The sequence below is a fragment of the Amblyomma americanum genome, chromosome 8 (genome assembly GCF_052857255.1).
Source record: "Amblyomma americanum isolate KBUSLIRL-KWMA chromosome 8, ASM5285725v1, whole genome shotgun sequence".
Taxonomy (NCBI): Eukaryota; Metazoa; Arthropoda; class Arachnida; order Ixodida; family Ixodidae; genus Amblyomma; species Amblyomma americanum.
The window spans coordinates 40,352,979-40,371,957 of NC_135504.1; the positions used below are offsets into that span (position 1 = coordinate 40,352,979).

Genomic DNA, 18,979 nt, shown 5'->3' on the forward strand with positions numbered 1-18,979 from the left:
CGCGATTAAAGAAAAACGTATCAGCGAGGCTTTGCTGTTTGAATAGTTTCAGTCACAGACAACATAACCGCAAATTACTAGGCCCACAGATATAAAAATATGCGTGGACTTTTTGCTTTGCACATCACTCCGCTGATAGCAGAGTGGCAAGCTGCCACGCAACTGGAGGCACACACACGTTTTGGTTGACTCTTACTTCGGAGGTGAGTTAAAAAAAAAGTAAGGTAGGAGCCGGGGTGTCTAATTCAATTTAAAAGGGAAGTTGGCCGCACAGGACAATAATTCGAAGTTTCTAGGAATACTTTGAGCTTGTAGATCGAGTTCCCGCTGTAAAAAGACAAGCTCAGAATCCTCGTTAGTGCACCTTTAAATTTTCTTGGGTATGGCATGAGCCCTCAGTGAGCCTCTGGCAAAGTCGACTTATTGGAACCGACAATAGATTGCAGCAGCAACCTGGCATGTGTGTTTTTCGCAGGCTATTTGAAAAACCTGATCTCTCCTACGGCGCCATTGCACCATTCGGTATTGTGCCACACAGCATGAATACACAATGTGACCCACTAATGGCCCATGGTGCTGTGAATGTCTTAAGCTAGAAAGGACCGAATAAATGAAATAATAGGCTCAAACATTAGTCAGAATTAGTCTATCACAGTAACAAGTTTTTGCGGAGTAAGTGTGGTAACTCTATATATTTATATATGTATTGACACAGGTTTTGAGGCTGGACCGCACCACTATTCACTTTCAGTTAGTTTTATGGGCTTAGTTAGTTTTATGCCCCAAAATGACTCAAGCTATGAGGGATGCCGTAGTGGAGGGCTCTGGATAATTTCGACTTTCAATTAGAGATCACAGAGTCATTTTCATGACTGTCACAAGTTTTGCTTGAGCATTAGAAAAATACTAAGGTGGCAGTCTGAGCATGTTGGTGATTCATGATGGTAATGTACAGCCCAAATAAAGACGAGGACACAAGGAAGGCACATGAACACACGAGCGCTGACTTGCAACAGTTTATTTCAAAACTCGGACCAGTATTTATACCTGAAAAACCAGGCAATTATCACACATGCACAGTAGGTGGCACATACATATATTGGCGCAAATATAACAGCTCCTTATCAGTAAGAGCAATATATGGCTTGGCCACACAGGACCCACCCAACCGGTCTATCATTTCAGTCTCTATGATCTCTCGAGTGAGTTGGCAACGATTCTTGGCGATAACAGAGCAATCTTGGTAAGCAGGCTGACACACGAACTCTTCATCTGAATCGCTATCATTTCCATCTTTGCCGTTTTTCTTGCATTGCCTACAGTGTGCGTCCAGACACATTATTGCAATGTTCTCGGAGGCGGTCGTTCAAACATCTACCGCTTTGTCCTACATAGCTCTTCCCACATTTCAAAGGGATGCTGTAGACAATGGAATGCGTATATTCCATGGACTTTGTTCGGTGCTTTTTTTTGCAGTTCTGATTCTTTGAATCACTGGGCCTGGACAGCCTGCACAATTTTTGCAGCTTATCGGGGGCAGAGAAAATAACTTTTACGTTCTCCCATTCACCGATCTTTTTTAGGCGATGAGACAGGCCATGAATGTACAGGATCACAGCAATCCGTTTTGTTGAAGGTGGTAGTGACGTACGAGTCTCTTTTGAGCACAGTCGCTTAAGAAGGGTTTCCGCTACACTGATCAAAACATGAGTAGGATACCCTGCGGCTCTGAGACGAAGGATCTGTTCACTGAAGTTAGCAACCATTAGCTCAGGACTTGATTTACAAAGCGCATTTTTCAAGCATAACCCTACAATTCCCCTCTTTACCAGTTTGGAATGTGCGGAGCCGAATGGAAGCAGTGTCTTGTTAGCGCGTGGCTCGTACTTCCAGTAGATCTGTGTGTTAGAAATAAAAGCCTGATATCCAGAAATCGAATACTGTCGTCAGCAAGCATCTCATGCGTGAATTCTAGAGGCGACAAGCCTGCACGTAAGAAGGTCAGTGTGTTAATAGCTAGTACTTCAAAAGAGTCCAAACTGCAGTCAAGGAATATTAGAAAATCATCAACATACCTAAAAATCTTAGTTACTTTAATGTTTGGTAGGCAGCTACGAAGGGCTCTGTGTCAAGATGAGCTGAAGATAAAACCTAAGAAGTTCTAAAAAGCCACTGCTTGACATTCCAGTTTCAATCGTAAAAGTTAAGTTTCCGAATATATCAGTACAGTGCTGGACACAAGAGAGCAAGCCTGACTGTGGCAACGAATAGAAAAGATCCTTTATGTCTACAGAGAACGCCCCGAGGTTCCTATGCAGTGAACACTCGAGGTAATTCAAGACGTCCTCAGAGTTCTTGACTTGCAAAGGGTCTTCGATGGGTAACAGGTCGAGCTTTTTCTCAAGAAATTGTCTCAGAAAATGGCACTTGGCAAAAGTCCATTGCCATGTGGGTCCTGTGCGGCCAAGCCATATATTGCTCTTACTGGTAAGGACCTGTTATATTTGCGCCAACATATGAATGTCTCACCTACTGTGCATGTGTGATAATTGCCCGGTTTTTCAGCTATATATAGTGGTCTGAGTTTCGAAATAAACTGTTGCAAGTCAGCGCTCGTGTGTTCAATGTGTCTTCCTTATGTCCTCGTCTTTATTTGCGCTGTACATTTCCATCAGTAGAAAAGTAAATTTTTCGTATTTTTCAACTGGAATTTTCTCAGCAATAAATACGTCTTATCAGCTCCACACAATCCATTTTTACGAAGAACAAAAACGATTGCGTTGATGCGAATTTTAGCGACAGCTGGGATGGTGCAAAATGCCAGTGCCAATCTGGAGTGTTTCGTAGCACTAGGTCGGAGTGCCTGATGGCGAGCGTTGGAGTAACCAAGTGCAGTTAACAGGAATTGGGCTTAAGTCATGACCAGCTGCGTCATGAGTGCAATCATAATTCATGTGGTTATGCACAGTCCCTTATTCATCATTGTACGTAAGGTGGGCATGTGACGTGACAAGCTCAGTCAGAAAAGACATCACGAGTGTAGTCATTGTGTCGGGACACATCAATGATTGGTATTCTAGCTAATTAGTGTGGCGCGTTGTCATGATGCCATTCCATTCTGAGCACCCGCTGAGGTGACTTAATGGTTGTGGCGTTCAGCTGCTGATACCAAGGTTGCAACAAGCGAAATGCAACAATGTCTGTGTGCTGTGTGATAACAGTGCAGGTTGAAGAACTTCAGGCAGTGTAAACATCATAAAAACCTGCGTATAACTTGAGTTTTTTTTCCCCTGGATTTTAGCATGTCAAATTTCTTCCTCATAATATTTTCAGATCCAAGCAATCTTTCACCCTAAAGTCGCAGTTGTGGTCCCGTTATTATTCAGCACTATCATCATCAGCCTTTTAGCAGAAGGAGGCACTGTCTAGTGGTGGCCTCGGCTGACTGTTTTGATTTCTACGTCATTTCACAATGCTGACCCTGAGATGCCCACTTTATAGGAATCGGGACAGTCACACTTCACATGATGTCAGGTACGCAAAAGCAGTACTCGGCTGGTTTTAAAGTAAAGTAATCGCGGCTGCTGAAAGCATCGGCACCGTGTCGAGCACTGCTAGATGGGCTGGATGAAATAGGGACAGCCTGCAGTTACTTCTGCCGGACAGCTGAGATGGGCCTCTGCAGCCATGCTCTGCAGTTGGATCACGGATGCTTGGGCCATTTGCCCAAGGAGCTCACTGGTCACAGTTTCAAGAAATCTGGGCTGTCGTACATGCGCGGTGCGAGGCACGAGCAGGCGGGAGCATAGCACCCAAATTTGTACATGCAAAGTATTGGCACCCGCGCTGCCATTCCACGCACGATTTACAAATTTACAACAATCGGAGGACTGTGTAGCTTCCGTGATTGCCGAGGCAAGGGTGAGCTGCTCATTTGTTCATAACAATTAGAGAGTACCGTACCAGGACGAACTTGTTTGCAAATTCAATTTTTGTTAAAACAGTGCAACAATGGAACCGGCTTTCCGAGGAGCAAGTGTGCTCTGCAAGTGAAGATGTATTTTTTGCCAATCTGTAACCACCCTGTGGGGTAACTCTTGAATAAAGAATAAAAAATAAAGCTCGTTGGTGCAAGAGGGGCAGGCGAGCCAGCACTAGGCACAGGGAGACACGTGCCCTTTTTCGACACCTGGCGCGGGATGGCACGGGACACGCAAGCGCGTGGCATCTGCCTCGTGTCAGTGTCCGTCGAGTCAAACGTGAAATGCAGTGCAGATAAAGGTGTTCAGTGAGCTTTTCCTCGCTCTCATTATACTTGGGTGAGAGCATTTTTCTCTATTTTTGCTCTCCCCTGATTACATCTCTTGTGTGGGTCTGTATTACACATGGGTTTTTTCTGTTAAATCCATCACAGTGTCCCTCATAGCCTGTGTTACTTCAGGACCTCAAACCCCACATCCAATTTCATTCCGACCGATCAGCGTGGCACGTTGTTATGATGTTGTGTTACAATGCCAACGACAGCAATGCCGCGTATATGGGAAATGTGTCCTTAGCTGTCGCCATAAAGTTGGGGTTGTCGTTGGTGTCTAAAAAATTACAGCATAAGTGGGGTATTTTCACACCTTTTTTGTGTGACATCATTTAGAAGATACAGAAGCTGTTTTGTACAAGGGTGATGAGTACAAAAAGAAAGCCCTTTTTTTTCTGTGTCAATTGGCCTTGTGTGCCAGGCAAATAAATGGTTTGAAAATGCATATTTGTGCTAGTCACCATTTCAGTACGCGTTAAAGGTATTCAAGATTTGCTTCAGAATTTTTTGAAGTGAAATAGTATGTTCCCCAAATTCACTTCGATCCGGGAAGTTGTAATTCATTCAAGCCTTATTCTCCAACTGTGTAGTGCATTTTTTTGTGCAGGTACCCGACCAAGCGACTCTACAGCAGAGCAATTGACTTGCTGGTTGTGAAGTACCCACACTTGGTCGTCGGACCTCATGACTGGGTGAGGTGCTGCTCATGCCTCGCATTGCCAGATTTCACTGCATGCAAGAGTGCCATAGGATAAGATGGGAATCATGTGTTATGAGTACTTTCTAATGGTGATTAGCTGAGAACCCTTCCTGTTTACATGCATACCCTATTTGCATGCATAATGAACGAGTAATAATGAAAGCCTTGTTCAGCTCCTTTCATGTGCTCAGTGTGCAGATAGCTGTGCTGGTGCATGGTCATCGACGAGTGCACCTGATCGGTAAAGATCAGGCGGGGAGGCAAACGTGCCACAACGTACGGGAAGTGGGCATCAGCCACCATATGAAGGGCACAAAATGGGGAAGACGGAGGTGGCGAAAGAGAGATATCGGCAGAGCAGTCAGCGCACCCCCAGCAAGCAAGGCTCCTAGAGTTTCGTTTCAATCGTTAGGCTTGGGGTGTTGAGCTCGAAGCTGGAGGTCCATTATTATGTGCACTTTGTGACACGGATAAGATTTGGGGGAGTGAAATGCTAGTTACCGTTGGCAGTGAAAGAGCCAGAGCTGTGAAGCATTGTTTCATTTTTGCAGTTCCTAGAAAAGAAAACTACCAAAATGCGAAAATGTGGCAAAGCCTTACGAGGAGGCTCCATCGCACAAATACTAAAAAACCCATGAAGAATGCGCAGTTTCGGCGTGCTGGAAGAACAACGCGTAAGTCAGTGATGGCAATGCACACTGTTGTCGGAATAGGGAGACTGCTTTTAAAAAAGTGATGGGTTTTAAAATAGGTAAACTGAGTAGACGTGCAAAAGCATGTGTTTAGCTTGCTTGGCTCATTGTTTTGCGTTGCTGGGTCGTCGATGCGTCTGGCAATGATGTGCGATGCACAGCGCGAGAATGTGTATATTAGTTCGGTGGTAGTGTTAGTTGATGAAGATGATGATGTGCAATGCACAGCGCAAGAGTGCGTTGCAGAGTAACGCGAGGCGTGATCAGCTGCAGTGATAGCAAAGTACTGTTGTGTAATGGCCAGCGCAGCTGATCGGTTCGTGCCACCACGGGTTCAAATCTCAGTTGTGGCAATGTTTATTTTATTTTATTCATTTACTTATTTATGGTTTGGCTAAAGTCACCCTCAAGTTCAAGCTTCACACAAACTCGGTGAACCGGTTAGACCTCATGGAGAAGTGGTTTCGCACTAAAAAGAAAAGAAAATGACCATCGATGCACCAGTCGGTGTGTGAAAGCTGCGCGGAGCTGGATTCAGACAACCGGCATATGCACAGGCTGACAGCTACTATTGCTGCAAGCTAGTGAAGCTCAAGAAACGAAGCTAAGTGGCCAGGCTATTTTTTGGCCTGGCGACAAGGAACCTCCTTTCATCGTCGCATATTCCGTTAAGTGCACTTATGAGGTGGGTGGGCTTGAATGCACCATGCAATAGCCGAGATTTCACATGATAGCTTGCCCTTCTCTGACATCTCGACTTGCCCCTTCAGGAGCCTCATGCAAATTTCCGCAGTTGGGCTTTCCCGCATATCATTTTAACCAAAAGGAGAAGCCGAAGATCGCACTAGGAGAGTTATGAAAGTGACAGGACGATTGCCATGGGTGTTGACTTTAAGTATGAAACACATTATGGAAAGATCAAAGAAAAAACAACACACTTTGCCACTGTCATTGTTCGAAGCTCGTTGGCCATCTTGTGCACATCAAGTGTCATGTGGGAAAGCCCACGTGTGGAAGTTTGCACGAGGTCAAGCCTAGCAATGGCCAAATACGATCGGTCCACACGATAAACGCCGGAGAAGAAAGTGAAGGCATTTTTATTGTTTTTCCAGCAAACTCGATCGTCAGATAATTTACCCAAATTCGTGGCTTTGCCATGGTTGAATTTATGAAAGTCAGCGTAGTACACGATCAGTGATAAAAATCAGAAAATTCTCGAATATCAATTTTTTGAGTATGAACCAAATATCGAACATAATCGATTCATATTCGAAAATTCGGATATTTGCACACCCTTAGTTATAATGAATACCACCTAACGCTTGCACATCAGTGTTGCACATTTTGTGGTTGCATTCAGATGCTGGAAGTACCCTCTGCGTGCCAGGCCAACAACCAGGCAGGCCTCGCCTGTATTCATTAAAGTCTCTCCTCTCTCTCTCTCTAGAAAACTGCTTTTTTTTTTGTGTGTGAAGATCGTGCCTGACTGAATTCTTCGTGAAGAAATTTGTCGAAACATGGAAAGCAGCGTGTGTGGTCCAGGCAACCCGATGGCCTAGAGATGCTCTGCTTCACTTTGTTCTGTTGGAGCGAGCAGAGAGCACATGAATTCATCCCTGATGGTTCTTTAATGTTTTTTTGCAGCAACGCTGGTGCCTTGCCTTGAGGACCAAATATAAGTACTTTCGGCGGAGGATTCCAGAGCAATCGCTCAAGCCAGGTGGAGTGCGGACGAGAGTGATCCCAGGCGAAAGCCGGAAGGAGGGCCGGAAACGGACGCTGGCTGACCTCGAGCATGTCCAGGCAGTCAAGCGGCGCTTGGTGAGGACAGAGTTGCAGATTTACGTTCTGTCTGGGATTTGACGTGAGGGGCTGTGGTCTGGAATGGTTGCATTTAGTTGGCGCCTCAGTATGATCACCAACCGTTTTGCTGAGGCTTGTCGGCAAGACACCGTGAAGGAAAAGAGCAGGCCAACACATTTTGTCCGCATGTTTTACATCATGTGTTAGCTAAGTGCAGCTATGGACTGAAAAGAGATTATTAGTAATGTTACTATTATCATTTATTTAGATTGCAAGCACATTATCCATATTTTGTGTCGGATGTGGTGACCATTGAGCATTGGTTTTTCCCCCCAGAATCAGAATAGCCATTAGGTATTATCGGCAAATGACATGAGCAGGCTTACGCAGTCCGCCTTTCTGTAGTTGACAGCAAGCCGCTCTGCAACAGTAATAATTTAATGCAGTGCACTCTTGATGAGCTCAACTCTCCTCTCATAAATTGCCCTTCTGGCTCTCCTGTGGCTCCTTACTTCGTACATGACATTCTGGCAGACCTTTGCCATGGCACTACTTGCAACGGCAAATGCTAGGACCCACTCTCGATAGTTGGACTCATGGGAGATGGAAAATTAGTTTGAATTAAAGGGGGCCTCTTTAATACACCTCAGGACTAAAACATCAGTTCAAATAGATTAGAAGATCAAAATAGGCGACCTCGAATAACATTCCACTGCATACTTCTATAGTATTGCAGTGCCAGGAGGTCGTGTGCATTTGGTCCCTGGGTGCTGCTGTGGTAGAGCAGTTATGCAACTACATATTTGCAGTAGCGCGAGCATTTGGAGGGATTCTTTCTTTCTCTAAGTTATGTCTCTAGTCAGAAGAGAGGAACATGTAGTAGGGAACAAACACGACCTAACGAATATCCCAGCTGAAATCATGAAGAGGAAATGGGCACGGGCAGGACATGTAGTGTAAAGGGAAGGAAACTAGTGGTCCCTTAGGGTAATGTAGTGGATTTTAAGGGATGGTAAATGCGGCAAGGCGTGGCAGAGGAAGTCAGATGGGCGGATGAGATTGGGAAATGTGCAGGGGTTCTGATGGCCACAGCTGGCACAGGACAGGGTTAATTGAAAGGATATCTGTCCTGCAGTGGGCATAGCTGGATTAATGGTGATGATGAGATCAGAATTTCTTGTTCCCTTCATGATGCAGCTTGCCGACCTCGACGAGCCACTGACACCAGATGGCATGCCCGAATGCCTTGACGAGCCTGGCGAGCCAGTCGAGCCTGGCGAGCCAGTCGAGCCTGGCGAGCCAGTCGAGCCTGGCGAGCCAGTCGAGCCTGGTGAGCCAGTCGAGCGTGGCGAGTCAGTCGAGCCTGGTGAGCCAGTCGAGCTTGGCGAGCAGGAGCAAGAGATTGGCGAGCTGGTAGAGATTGGCGCGCAAGTAGAGCTTGGCGAGCCGGTAGAGCCTGACGAGCCAGTAGATCCTGATGAGCCGGTAGAGCTTGGCGACTCGGAAGCCACGCCATTCCAAGCAGAGTCCGAACAGGGGGACAAGGAGGAGCAGCCGTACAATTGTCCCGACATCGACATCTCCAATGCAATCTTGACAGTGGAAGACGAAGACAAAGACATCACTGCTGCTGACTTGCTTAGAATGTGCACTGACGAGTCTGCTGCTGAGAAGCTCGCCGAAAAGGCTGACAAGAAGCCACCGTCAGGTGGGCGGAAGAGTGTCAGGAAACCACTGGAGGAAATGAGGTAAAGCACTTCTTCATGCGGTAATTAATCTGACCAGGTAGCGGGCAAGGAAGGAACCTGAATTTTCGCTGTTGACAGGTTATGCCTGCGCCCACAGAACAGGAGACTTGAGAGTGATGAAGGTGGTCAGTAGAGTTAGCGCAGGGGTTTTGAATGGTTCTAGCTTTGGGGAACCCCGGTGCACCAGGAGTAGTATGAGGTGTCCCAGGGATCTATGAATATAAAGTAGAGAATGACCACCAATTCCGCATATATGGGCATTAATTCATTATTGCTATCTGAACAACCTCCATCCATGAGCAGTGGATCTGAACACCGGAACCGAAGTAAAAACCGAAATTCTCGTGCACCTAATTTGCATTTGGCCTAACTATGGAAATTGACCGCCATTTTTTTTTTTTTTTTTTGCTTCCTCTCAACAGCTGTGAGGAAGTGCCCCATATTAATCTGGAGAAGCCACCGAAGGTACTACGGTCACATGACTACCTCAAGTTCCAACTGCCACATTTCGGTGCCATCCAAGGTGCTCTGGAAACCAAGCGCCTGCTGAATGGAAAAATGCGTTGCGACATCATTCGGAGCCTCTACAGTGCATGCTGCAAAATAACTCTGTAAGATGCCACTCTGAAGCTCTGCGTAGCATTATATTTTTTAGGGGCAACAATGCGAAAGATGGGGACGACCCTGTCTCCCCATCTTTCACGGCGTTGCCCCCCCTAAAAATGCATAACCGACTTGCTTGTTTACCTGTAGTGTAGCTGCAATTGAAATGCGAAAATCTCTCTCAGGGTCCTCTTGGCGTTCATGATGTGCACATATATTGCATGGTGCAGCTGGAAACAAAAGTCTCCAGGACACGTGAGAAGCAACCTAGTTTTGTAGGTGCCAGTTCTGCAAATGAACACCTTATTTTAAAACCACGGGTGAAAGGATGGGAGTCCAACTTTCTCATTGACATACATGTGTGATTTGGAGCAGAATAAATTGTATATTTTAATGTTTCCTATTTTTAAGAGCTGAAACTGCTTTGGTTTTATTCCCCAGCGCATTGCTACGAGCGCTCCATGTCTTGGAGCGCTTGCAGCTGCCGCTCGAAGGCCTCAAGATCTTGATAAAGGCCCACGCTGTTCCGTTGACCTGATAGACTATTGACTTAATGCCCATCAGAGCTGCCTGTGTAGCGGCGCTCCGTTGGACAGTCGATAGACTGTCGGTTTGAGGGCCTTTGAAATGGCCGTGTAACAGAGTATTAAGTAGTCTCTCTGTGAACAGAGTTTTGTGGCTGGCATCGAAATTGCGGAGGTGCTACAGCCATTGACCAAGACATCCCTGTGTGCAAAAGTGCAGCCATTTTGTTTCCTGGCATCTCTGCAGATACCCGTCGAGAAAGCTCTACAAATATGCTGTGGACAGTCTGCTGACGAAGTACCCGCACCTTCAAGGTTCTGACGACAAGACGGGAAGGGTAAGACCACACTGGTGCTTGATGGCCATCTAGAGAAGGAAGCAGTTCAAATATAGTTTCCAAAACCAGGGTGGCTGTTGCCTGTCTTGATAGAAAGGAGTGAAAAAACTTTGTCTAAAAAGTTCAACATTATTGACAAAATTTAATTTTTAATGACTCAAGGGAAGCTTGGCCAAAGAGTGCCATGTCTCGTGGGTTTGGCCTGCGCAAGCTGGGCCCAATTTTAGAGCACTTGCTCTTAAGGCAAAGGTTTCCGTCCTATGCGTGGTATAGTTGGGGCTGTCAACGTCAAGCATTTGGCGGACACCTCTGCTGCATTGTGGGAGACAGGAGAGTGGAGGAAAAGAAGCAAGGAAGAGAGAAAGGCGTCCATAGTGAAGGGCTCGGGATAGCTTTCGACCATCTGGGGCTCTTTAACATGTGCCAGTGTTACACGTTACTCGGGTGTCTTTTTACACTTCACCTTTGCCAAAACATGGCCGCTGCGGCCGGGACTGCACTAGCGTTGCATCCGGCCAGAGTGCTGAATGCAACTGAAAAGCATTAAGTGCAATGAGAGATGCACAACTGCTTCATAGCGGCTTTCTTGATTGTACTCTGTACATTTCAGTCTAGTCGTCCACCCAACAGACTGCTACTGCACTTTTTCTTTCCTTACAACTAGTATTAACAACCTAGATGTAGACGTGTGCTCTGTGTCTTGAAGATGCCTTGCTGCTTTAGGTGAACAGATGCCGTCTTCACAGAGCAAAGATGCTCGTGTCTCAACCTACACTATGACTAGTGGCGACGCAGCGCCGTTCTGGGGCCATGCCTCACAGTTGCTTCCTTTCCTTTGGTTGCTGGGATATGTGTGGGGTGCTGCCGTCAGCTTGAGAAACTTAGTTGCTGGGGAGCACGGATGCTTTGCAATCCAATCCCGGAGTTGGCACATGCTGGTGAAGTTTGCTTCAGTAGCACGGAGGAACAGCATTGTGCGGCTCTGGGGAAGCATTTGGCGTGTAAACCAGCGGCAGGGGCTCATAAGCAGGAAGAGGCAGAAGCAGAGAAAGGGCTGTTACGTCCATTAAGGGGGGAAGCTGGTCTTAGAAAAAAAAAAATTATTAATGAAGTCACAATTATGAAATCTTCAGGGAACGTGTATTTTTGCGTGCCGATTCCAAATATGGAATTTAATTTAATGTACAACAAGTCCTTGTGGACTTGATGTAATATGTTATGTAACTTTTTTCTGAGAGTTTGAAAGAAATTCTGCTGCAGGGAACTTGCTAGAATGTATGCCGTCCGCTTGTCTTGCCAACAAGCTATGCAATAAGGGTAAAATTATTATCCTGCCTATCACAGAAGTTGAGTTACAGGGTTTTGAACTTCGTACTTCACAAAAGGGAAGAAAAATTTGTGTCTTCCTGTTTCTGAAGTGAGAACTTCAAAATTCTATAACTCAACTTCTATGGCAGGCAGGATGATAATATTAGCTTTATTGCATAGCTTAATGTCAAGAGAAACCAATGGCACGCATTCTAGCAAGTTCCCTGCAGCAGGATTTCTTGAAAGCTCTGCACAAAATGTTACATAACATATTGCATAAGTGCTCAAGAAATGGTTGCACATGAAATTAAATTCCATATCTGGAATCAGCACGCAAAAATACATGTTCCCCGAAGATTTCATAATTGTGACTTCATTAATAAGAATTTTTTTCTAAGACCCTCTTCCCCCCTTAAAGCATTCCCGCCCGAAGCAATGGGCCGAGAGCAAACTCAAGGCGCGTGCAAACCCTGAGGTGCAGGTGCATGTCGCGTGAAACAGTGGCAAGGTTCTCAAGTGCGGGCTTGCTTGTTGAGTGGAAGCCACTCACGATAGACATCAGGATCCCTGAGTACGTCACCTCCCTGCAGCAGTGGTGCATCCGTTGTAGCTGTGCAGATGGACTAGCTAAATGAAATCCCAAAGAGTATAAATCGCAAAATTACGATTCACAAGGGCACTGCAGAAAATCTGCCAGTGCTCATCACCCGCATTGCCACGAATGTGTAATTACTGCGTAATTTTTTTTTCAAGCATTTCGCCACGAGAATCAGAGTCAAGAGAAAGCTTGTTATACCCAGCCGCCTCCCATGTTTAAATGGATGCGGGGCTTACTAGGCCACTACAGCAGTTTTTAATTTGTTTTGACGTGTTCTCTTGACTCTCAAAAAATTCATCTACATTGTCTTGAATGTTCCTGTGTAGCTGTGCTGACCCTCGATGACTCAAACTTCAAGGGGAACCAAAGTTTTGTTTGAATTGTGCAAAGTTTGAATTAAGGGGAACTTTTTTGAAGACTTTGTTTACATGCATAATGTATTCGCTTTTTTTGCCAAAAAGAAAATGGCACCAATTCTGGAGGTGTTAACATGGGGCAACATTCACACTGTGGCCATTTAATATCTACCAAAATTTTTATGGCTAACGGTGTGTTTATAATGCGCATGCATTCATTATGCAAGTTGATTTAGTGCATTTGATGTTGACAGGACTAAAGCAACAAATTGAATGAACCAGAAGTTCGAATTGAGCGAATTTGAATTCACGCCCTTCCGCTCTACTTCATGGGTTTCCTGCACTCCTGTGCATGCTTGATTTCATTTGCGCGTGATTCCACTTCGTCTTCCTTTCACCCGCAGCAACTATGGATCGAGAGGCTGAGAGCAAAGTTCAAGAACGCGCGGCGCCAACTGCCAGAAGATGTGTTGACTATGTATGACTGTAGAGGCAAGAGAACCGCCCCCCGGCGGCGCTCGGTGCAGAAAAACACTGGCGACAAGACGGACACGGAGGAGTCCGTGCGGCGCACCTCGCGTGCTGTGGTGAGTGCGTTGCACGTCATTGCACGAAGGTCTATATCCTAGACGTTTCCACTGAACAGACACATCCTAATGAGCTCAAAAAAAAAAGTGGTTGGGTATTTACGCAGTATTTAAACCGAGGAAGCGTACGAAAGCATGTGTTCATTCTTCGCCACTTTTTTTTGTCATCTGCATGTGCACGCAACCACATTTCTTGCTCTTCATTTTCACTCCCTAACTCCACTCGGCGGCAGCTGGCGCGATGCCCTCCTCCCATTGGCTGCAGCTGGCGCGACACTCTGAACTTACCCGAGCTTCCTCCCATCGGCTGCAGTTTGTGCAACGCTCCTCCGAACTAAACCGGCCTTACCCGAGTTACTCCGAGGCTCCACACAAGATTCTTGGCTGGTACCACGTTAAGTAGTGCTTTCGCACTAGAATAAGGGTAAATACTGTTGAGGATTGCATTGTACTCCATGACAGCTTTTTTTCTGGTAACGGAGTGAAAGCTATGGAGCTGAAACATGCCTTCTCTTCCTACGCAACAGAATATAGCCCCTATTGTTTAAAGCATATTTCTAATACAACTTACAGCTTTGAACATTGAAAGTCAGGAAGAAGCCGTTTTCTTGTTTTAGCCGAATTTGCTAAGCAGGTCTTGTTACAACAAGCTTCCATAGATGGCGCCAGCTACAGCAGTGACAGAGTGAGGTACCACAGAGAGAGCAACGCACCAGTTTTTTTCTGGGCATGGCTCTGGATGCCACCTTTGTTGCTTTGCTTTCATTACCAAGAAAGGCTGTCGCCAAGAATAGTTGCATAAAAGCTCCTGTTACTGCTTCAGAAAGGTTTAAGGGGGGACACGGGTCTTTCGGGCCAAAAATTCGCGAAAAAGTCAAATTTTCGAAACCGGTATTTTCGAAATCGGCGGCTATCTATCTACCTATCTGCCAAGTTTTTCACCTCTAAGATCAGTATTTTAGTCATAATATAAATTTACATAATCTACGTCGCCCGAATTTGCGCTGAAATCGGCTCCGAAACAGCTGTGTTCCGCGCCGCATAGCTCTCGTTTCATGCGCGGCACCGCAGCCATCTTGGTCTCGTTTGAAAGAGCCGTCTTTCGTCTTCAATTTCCCGCCACTGCTGCTTCCTTTCGTCCATTGGTTGCCTAGCAAATAACAAAAAAGAAAAGGTGCCTTTCGCGAGCCTATTGGCTGCCTGGGCGCACGTGACAGCAGGTCGCCTTCCGATTGGTGGAGCTGGCTGGCATCGTCTGCTCTGCGCGGCCAAGCCGGCCAAGCCGCGGGGAGACGCGCCGCTTTCTTTGTATCGAGCCGAGGCGAGAACGCACTGCGATGCCTGGATCAGCGCGCAAGTTTCATTCGCGGCAGAAGTTCGGCAAGAAGAGGAAGAAGTCCTTGATTAATAACCTCAAGAGACCCCCTGCTCCAGCTGTCTGTGCTGAGAACGACGGAAGTTATGCGCCGAACGATCGAGTCGACGACAGTACCGAGGTCGAAGTAGGCCTAACGCGTTCCTCGGCCCGAGAGACAGCTACTGCCAGCGGCCGCATACGCCACGATACTGTGATGCTGCGGCCCTCAGATGTGCAGCGAGACGTCATCAGAACCAAGAAAAAACTCGGAGAACTCGCGTCAACTCCAGCAACGAAGCGGAAGTCGGACTGTTTTCGCGATGACAGCAGCGCGGCGGACCGTCCGCTTGATGAGGCGTGCTTCACGATCGTTAGCCTGGCGTCGCTAAACGATCTGCTAAGGCTCGCTAAGTGCAGTACGTGCGGCGGTGATATTAGCGTCGAAAAAGGTGAGCGGGAATATGGGCTCGCCGTTAAACTTGTTCTCAAGTGCGTGAACTGCGGGGACACTTCCTCTTCTTGGAGCTCACCGCGGGCCTGTGCCGATAGGAAGGTGAACCCCTTCGTAGTGAATGTGCTTGCTGCCCGTGCAATGCAGAGCACTGGAAACCAGCAAACGGCCCTGAACGATATTTTTTCAACAATGAATATTTCTCATCGCGGCCTTCATACGAAAACATGGCAAGATTACATAAAAAAAAAGTTGACGCCCGCTGCAACTCGAGCAGCCCAAGAAATGACCGCTGACTGTGCGCGATCGGTTCGGGAGCTTTACAGTGAATTGCGGTTCGGAAACCCCGGCAACATCGCTGTTTCTTATGACGGCACATGGATGACACGGGGCCACACATCTCACATAGGTGTGGGCACAGTCATAGAACTGTTCACCGGACTTGTGCTCGACTATGTTGTGCTCTGCAATTTTTGTGCCGGCTGCGAACGAGGCCCGAAACCTGATGAGCCATCCTACCAAGCCTGGAGGGCTGACCACCTCTGCCAAAAAAACACAGAAAAAAAAGCGGGGGAAATGGAGGTCGAAGCAGCCCTTATACTTTTCGAGAGGTCTCTCAAAAAGAATGGCCTTCGCTACACCACTATGCTGTCAGATGGCGACAGCCGTGCTTTCCTTGCACTGCAAGAAGCAGATGTATATGGCTACGTCAAAGTGGAAAAGGAGGACTGCATAAATCACGTCAAGAAGCGCATGGGGACAGCCCTGCGAAATTTGATTGCCAAGCAGAAAGGGACAGAAAACCTTGGAGGCAAGGGTAAACTAACCGGAAGCATGATCACCAAGTTGAGCTCCTATTATGCTTGGGCACTCAAGTCTCATAAAGGGGACGTGGACTCAATGCACAAAGCTGTGATGGCGACATACCGTCATATTACCTCTAATGATGAGACGTCAGATCACAGTTTGTGCCCATCAGGGCCAAACTCCTGGTGCCAGCACAATGCGGCAGCATCGCGAGGGGAGCCTGCACCAAAGCACCGCCACAACCTTCCACCTCATGTGTGCAAGGCATTGCTTCCCATTTACGAGCGGTTATCAGAAAGGAAGCTCCTTGAGCGCTGCCACAGGGGCAAGACGCAGAATAGCAACGAGAGTCTGCACTCTCTGATATGGGCCCTGGCACCCAAGGAGCGCCACGCATCTTTGTACACTGTACAAGCTGCCGTGGCCGAGGCAGTAATGCGCTTCAATGCAGGCAGCGAGAGAACATCTAAAATAATTTTGAGAGAACTTGGTCTCAATACTAGTGCAAAAGCCAGTAAAAGAATGACGGAAAAAGATGAGCGTCGGGAACACAAGTCTGCCCGGAAACATGCTGCGGCTGAAAATGTCCAAAGTGCTTTCAAGAAACGGCACTTGGACAATGGAAAGCAAAGGGACTACATCCCTGGGGGCTTCTAGCCATTCTGTGTTGTAAATATGTGTGTTGCACTTGTAAATATTGGTTAAATTGTTCTCTGTTTGTTTTTTGCACTTTTCTCAAAACATAATTTGTTGACTACTAGCAGTTTTGCGGCCTCGATATCTTTGCACCCGAAGCATGTAGAGCCGAAATTCTTTTTGCAATAGGAAGCTGAATGTATGCTCTGTGAAGTGTTGAGAGCAGATTTTTTGTTTTTGGGTTCAAAATTTAATTATTTTGATTAGTTTACTTCCACCTGACGCACACACTTTGTATACTGAAATTCATAATGCTGTAAAATGAGTAATAATTAACATATCAAAAAACTGCTCCCAACACTTCATTCTTTACTCTTCTAGCTATGTAACTATTCCTTAAAATTCAGTTTTTACCAACTCATTGTTTTACCATTTAGGCCTCAAACAATGGAAGTTGATTATTAATTATCTTGAAAACTAACTGGCCTACAAGAAAACCAATGGCATATTTGAGATCAGCATTAAAAAATTTGTCAGGCTGTACATTTTTATTAAAATTGGCCAAAAAACAACACAAACAGCCTCAGAACCAGTGTCCCCCCTTAATATGAATGTCTTAATTATTTGCAGCATAAGTTGCGTAATACTATTCACTTCTGTAGCGCGGTTACTGATATGCAGTGGCAAGTGCAATTTCTGCCAAGGCGACCTAACAGGAAGGATGGGTTAGCTGTCATCTCACAGCCGTTGCCTCTGGATTTGGGGCTGCAATCATTCGGCCCAGACTGAGTTCTGCATGTCCACTGGACACTTCCAGAATCTCGGCCCAGTAGAGTGTTCTGGTGCAGGGGCTCTGAACCGGGGGCTCCGTAGAGCCCTTGGGTTCCCCTAGCACCTAGATCCATGCATGCCTTGAGCTTCACCTTTTCTTTACCCACTTCATTTTGGGACTGACCATACTGCTGTTGTTTATAGCAGGCTGTTTTGCATTACAGCCTCTTGTAATTCGATAGAATCTCAGTGATACGATCACAGTTGATGTGCGTTTCAGGATGGTACGAATTTTTGAAATTCCCTGGCCAGAGTGCACTGTGTGATGCGCAGGATTTCGCATCTTCTGAACATTCCTCCTGCATTGCTACAGATGATACACGCATGTCAGCCATGACTGCGCCCTCGAGCACAGAGTGTTGTCGTCAAATCAGCCTACACACAATTCCATCAGCCATACACAAATCAGCATGCGTGCGTTTTCCATGCTTCCGCATGCAGATTTTGTTTGTTTTCGATGATACGAATATATTTCGTGATCTCTTGAGGTTCGAATCATCAAGGTTCTACTATATATGTTTGATTTCGACCTTTTTGGAGGGGATGTGAGTCTGTGTGTCCCCGTTTTTGCATCCATGGTGAGCAGAAAGGGGTGGTGGAGGGCCAAAACACAAAATTCCTCCTCATCATCATCATCAGTCTTACTACACCCACTGCAGGGCAAAGGCCTCTCCCATGTCTCTCCAATTAACCCTGTCATTTGTCAGCTGCATCCACCCTTTGCCTGCAAACTTCTTAATCTCATCCGCCCATCTAACCTTCTGCCGCCCCCTGCTACGCTTACTTTCTCTTGGAACCCACTCCGTTACCCTTAAGGACCAGCGGTTATCTTGCCTTCGCATTACATGCCCTGCCCAAGCCCATTTCTTTCTCTTGATCTCGACTAGGATGTCATTAACCCGTGTTTGTTCCCTCACCCACTCTGCCCGCTTCGGATCTCTTAACGTTACACCTATCATTTTTCTTTCCATGGCTCGCTGCGTTGTCCTTAACTTAAGCTGAACTCTTTTCGTTAGCCTCCACGTTTCTGCCCCGTAGGTGAGTACCGGTAAGATAAAGCTGTTGTACACTTTCCTCTTGAGGGAAATTGGTAAACTGCCACTCATGATCTGCGAGAACCTGCCATATGCGCTCCACCCCATTCTTATCCTTCTAGTTATCTTCCTCTCATGATCCGGATCAGCTGTCACTACCTGCCCTAAGTAGACGTATTCCTCAGTGCCTTTTGAAAACCACCGAGGCTTCCCGAGGCCCAAAAAGAGTGAGAACCCCTGCCCTAGCGGAGCCAGCTTGTACAGGGTTTTCTAAAATATGTGCGAACACGGCTC

General features: G+C 46.5%; 2 protein-coding genes across 3 annotated transcripts in view; both read left to right on the forward strand.

Moving 5' to 3' along the window:
* The window catches only part of LOC144101434 (uncharacterized), a 42,095-nt gene that overhangs the window by 15,382 nt on the left and 7,734 nt on the right, over positions 1-18,979 (forward strand). For both annotated transcript variants that reach the window (XM_077634601.1, XM_077634602.1), the window contains 6 exons: positions 4,920-5,004; positions 7,349-7,525; positions 8,705-9,255; positions 9,678-9,866; positions 10,630-10,720; positions 13,387-13,569. In XM_077634601.1, the coding sequence (XP_077490727.1) occupies positions 4,920-5,004; positions 7,349-7,525; positions 8,705-9,255; positions 9,678-9,866; positions 10,630-10,720; positions 13,387-13,569 (1,276 nt within the window). The remainder of the gene's footprint in view (positions 1-4,919; positions 5,005-7,348; positions 7,526-8,704; positions 9,256-9,677; positions 9,867-10,629; positions 10,721-13,386; positions 13,570-18,979) is intronic.
* Positions 14,790-17,420, forward strand: LOC144101435 (uncharacterized). Its single transcript, XM_077634603.1, has one exon. The coding sequence runs from the start codon at positions 14,907-14,909 to the stop codon at positions 16,839-16,841; it is 1,935 nt and encodes a 644-aa protein (XP_077490729.1). The 5' UTR covers positions 14,790-14,906; the 3' UTR covers positions 16,842-17,420.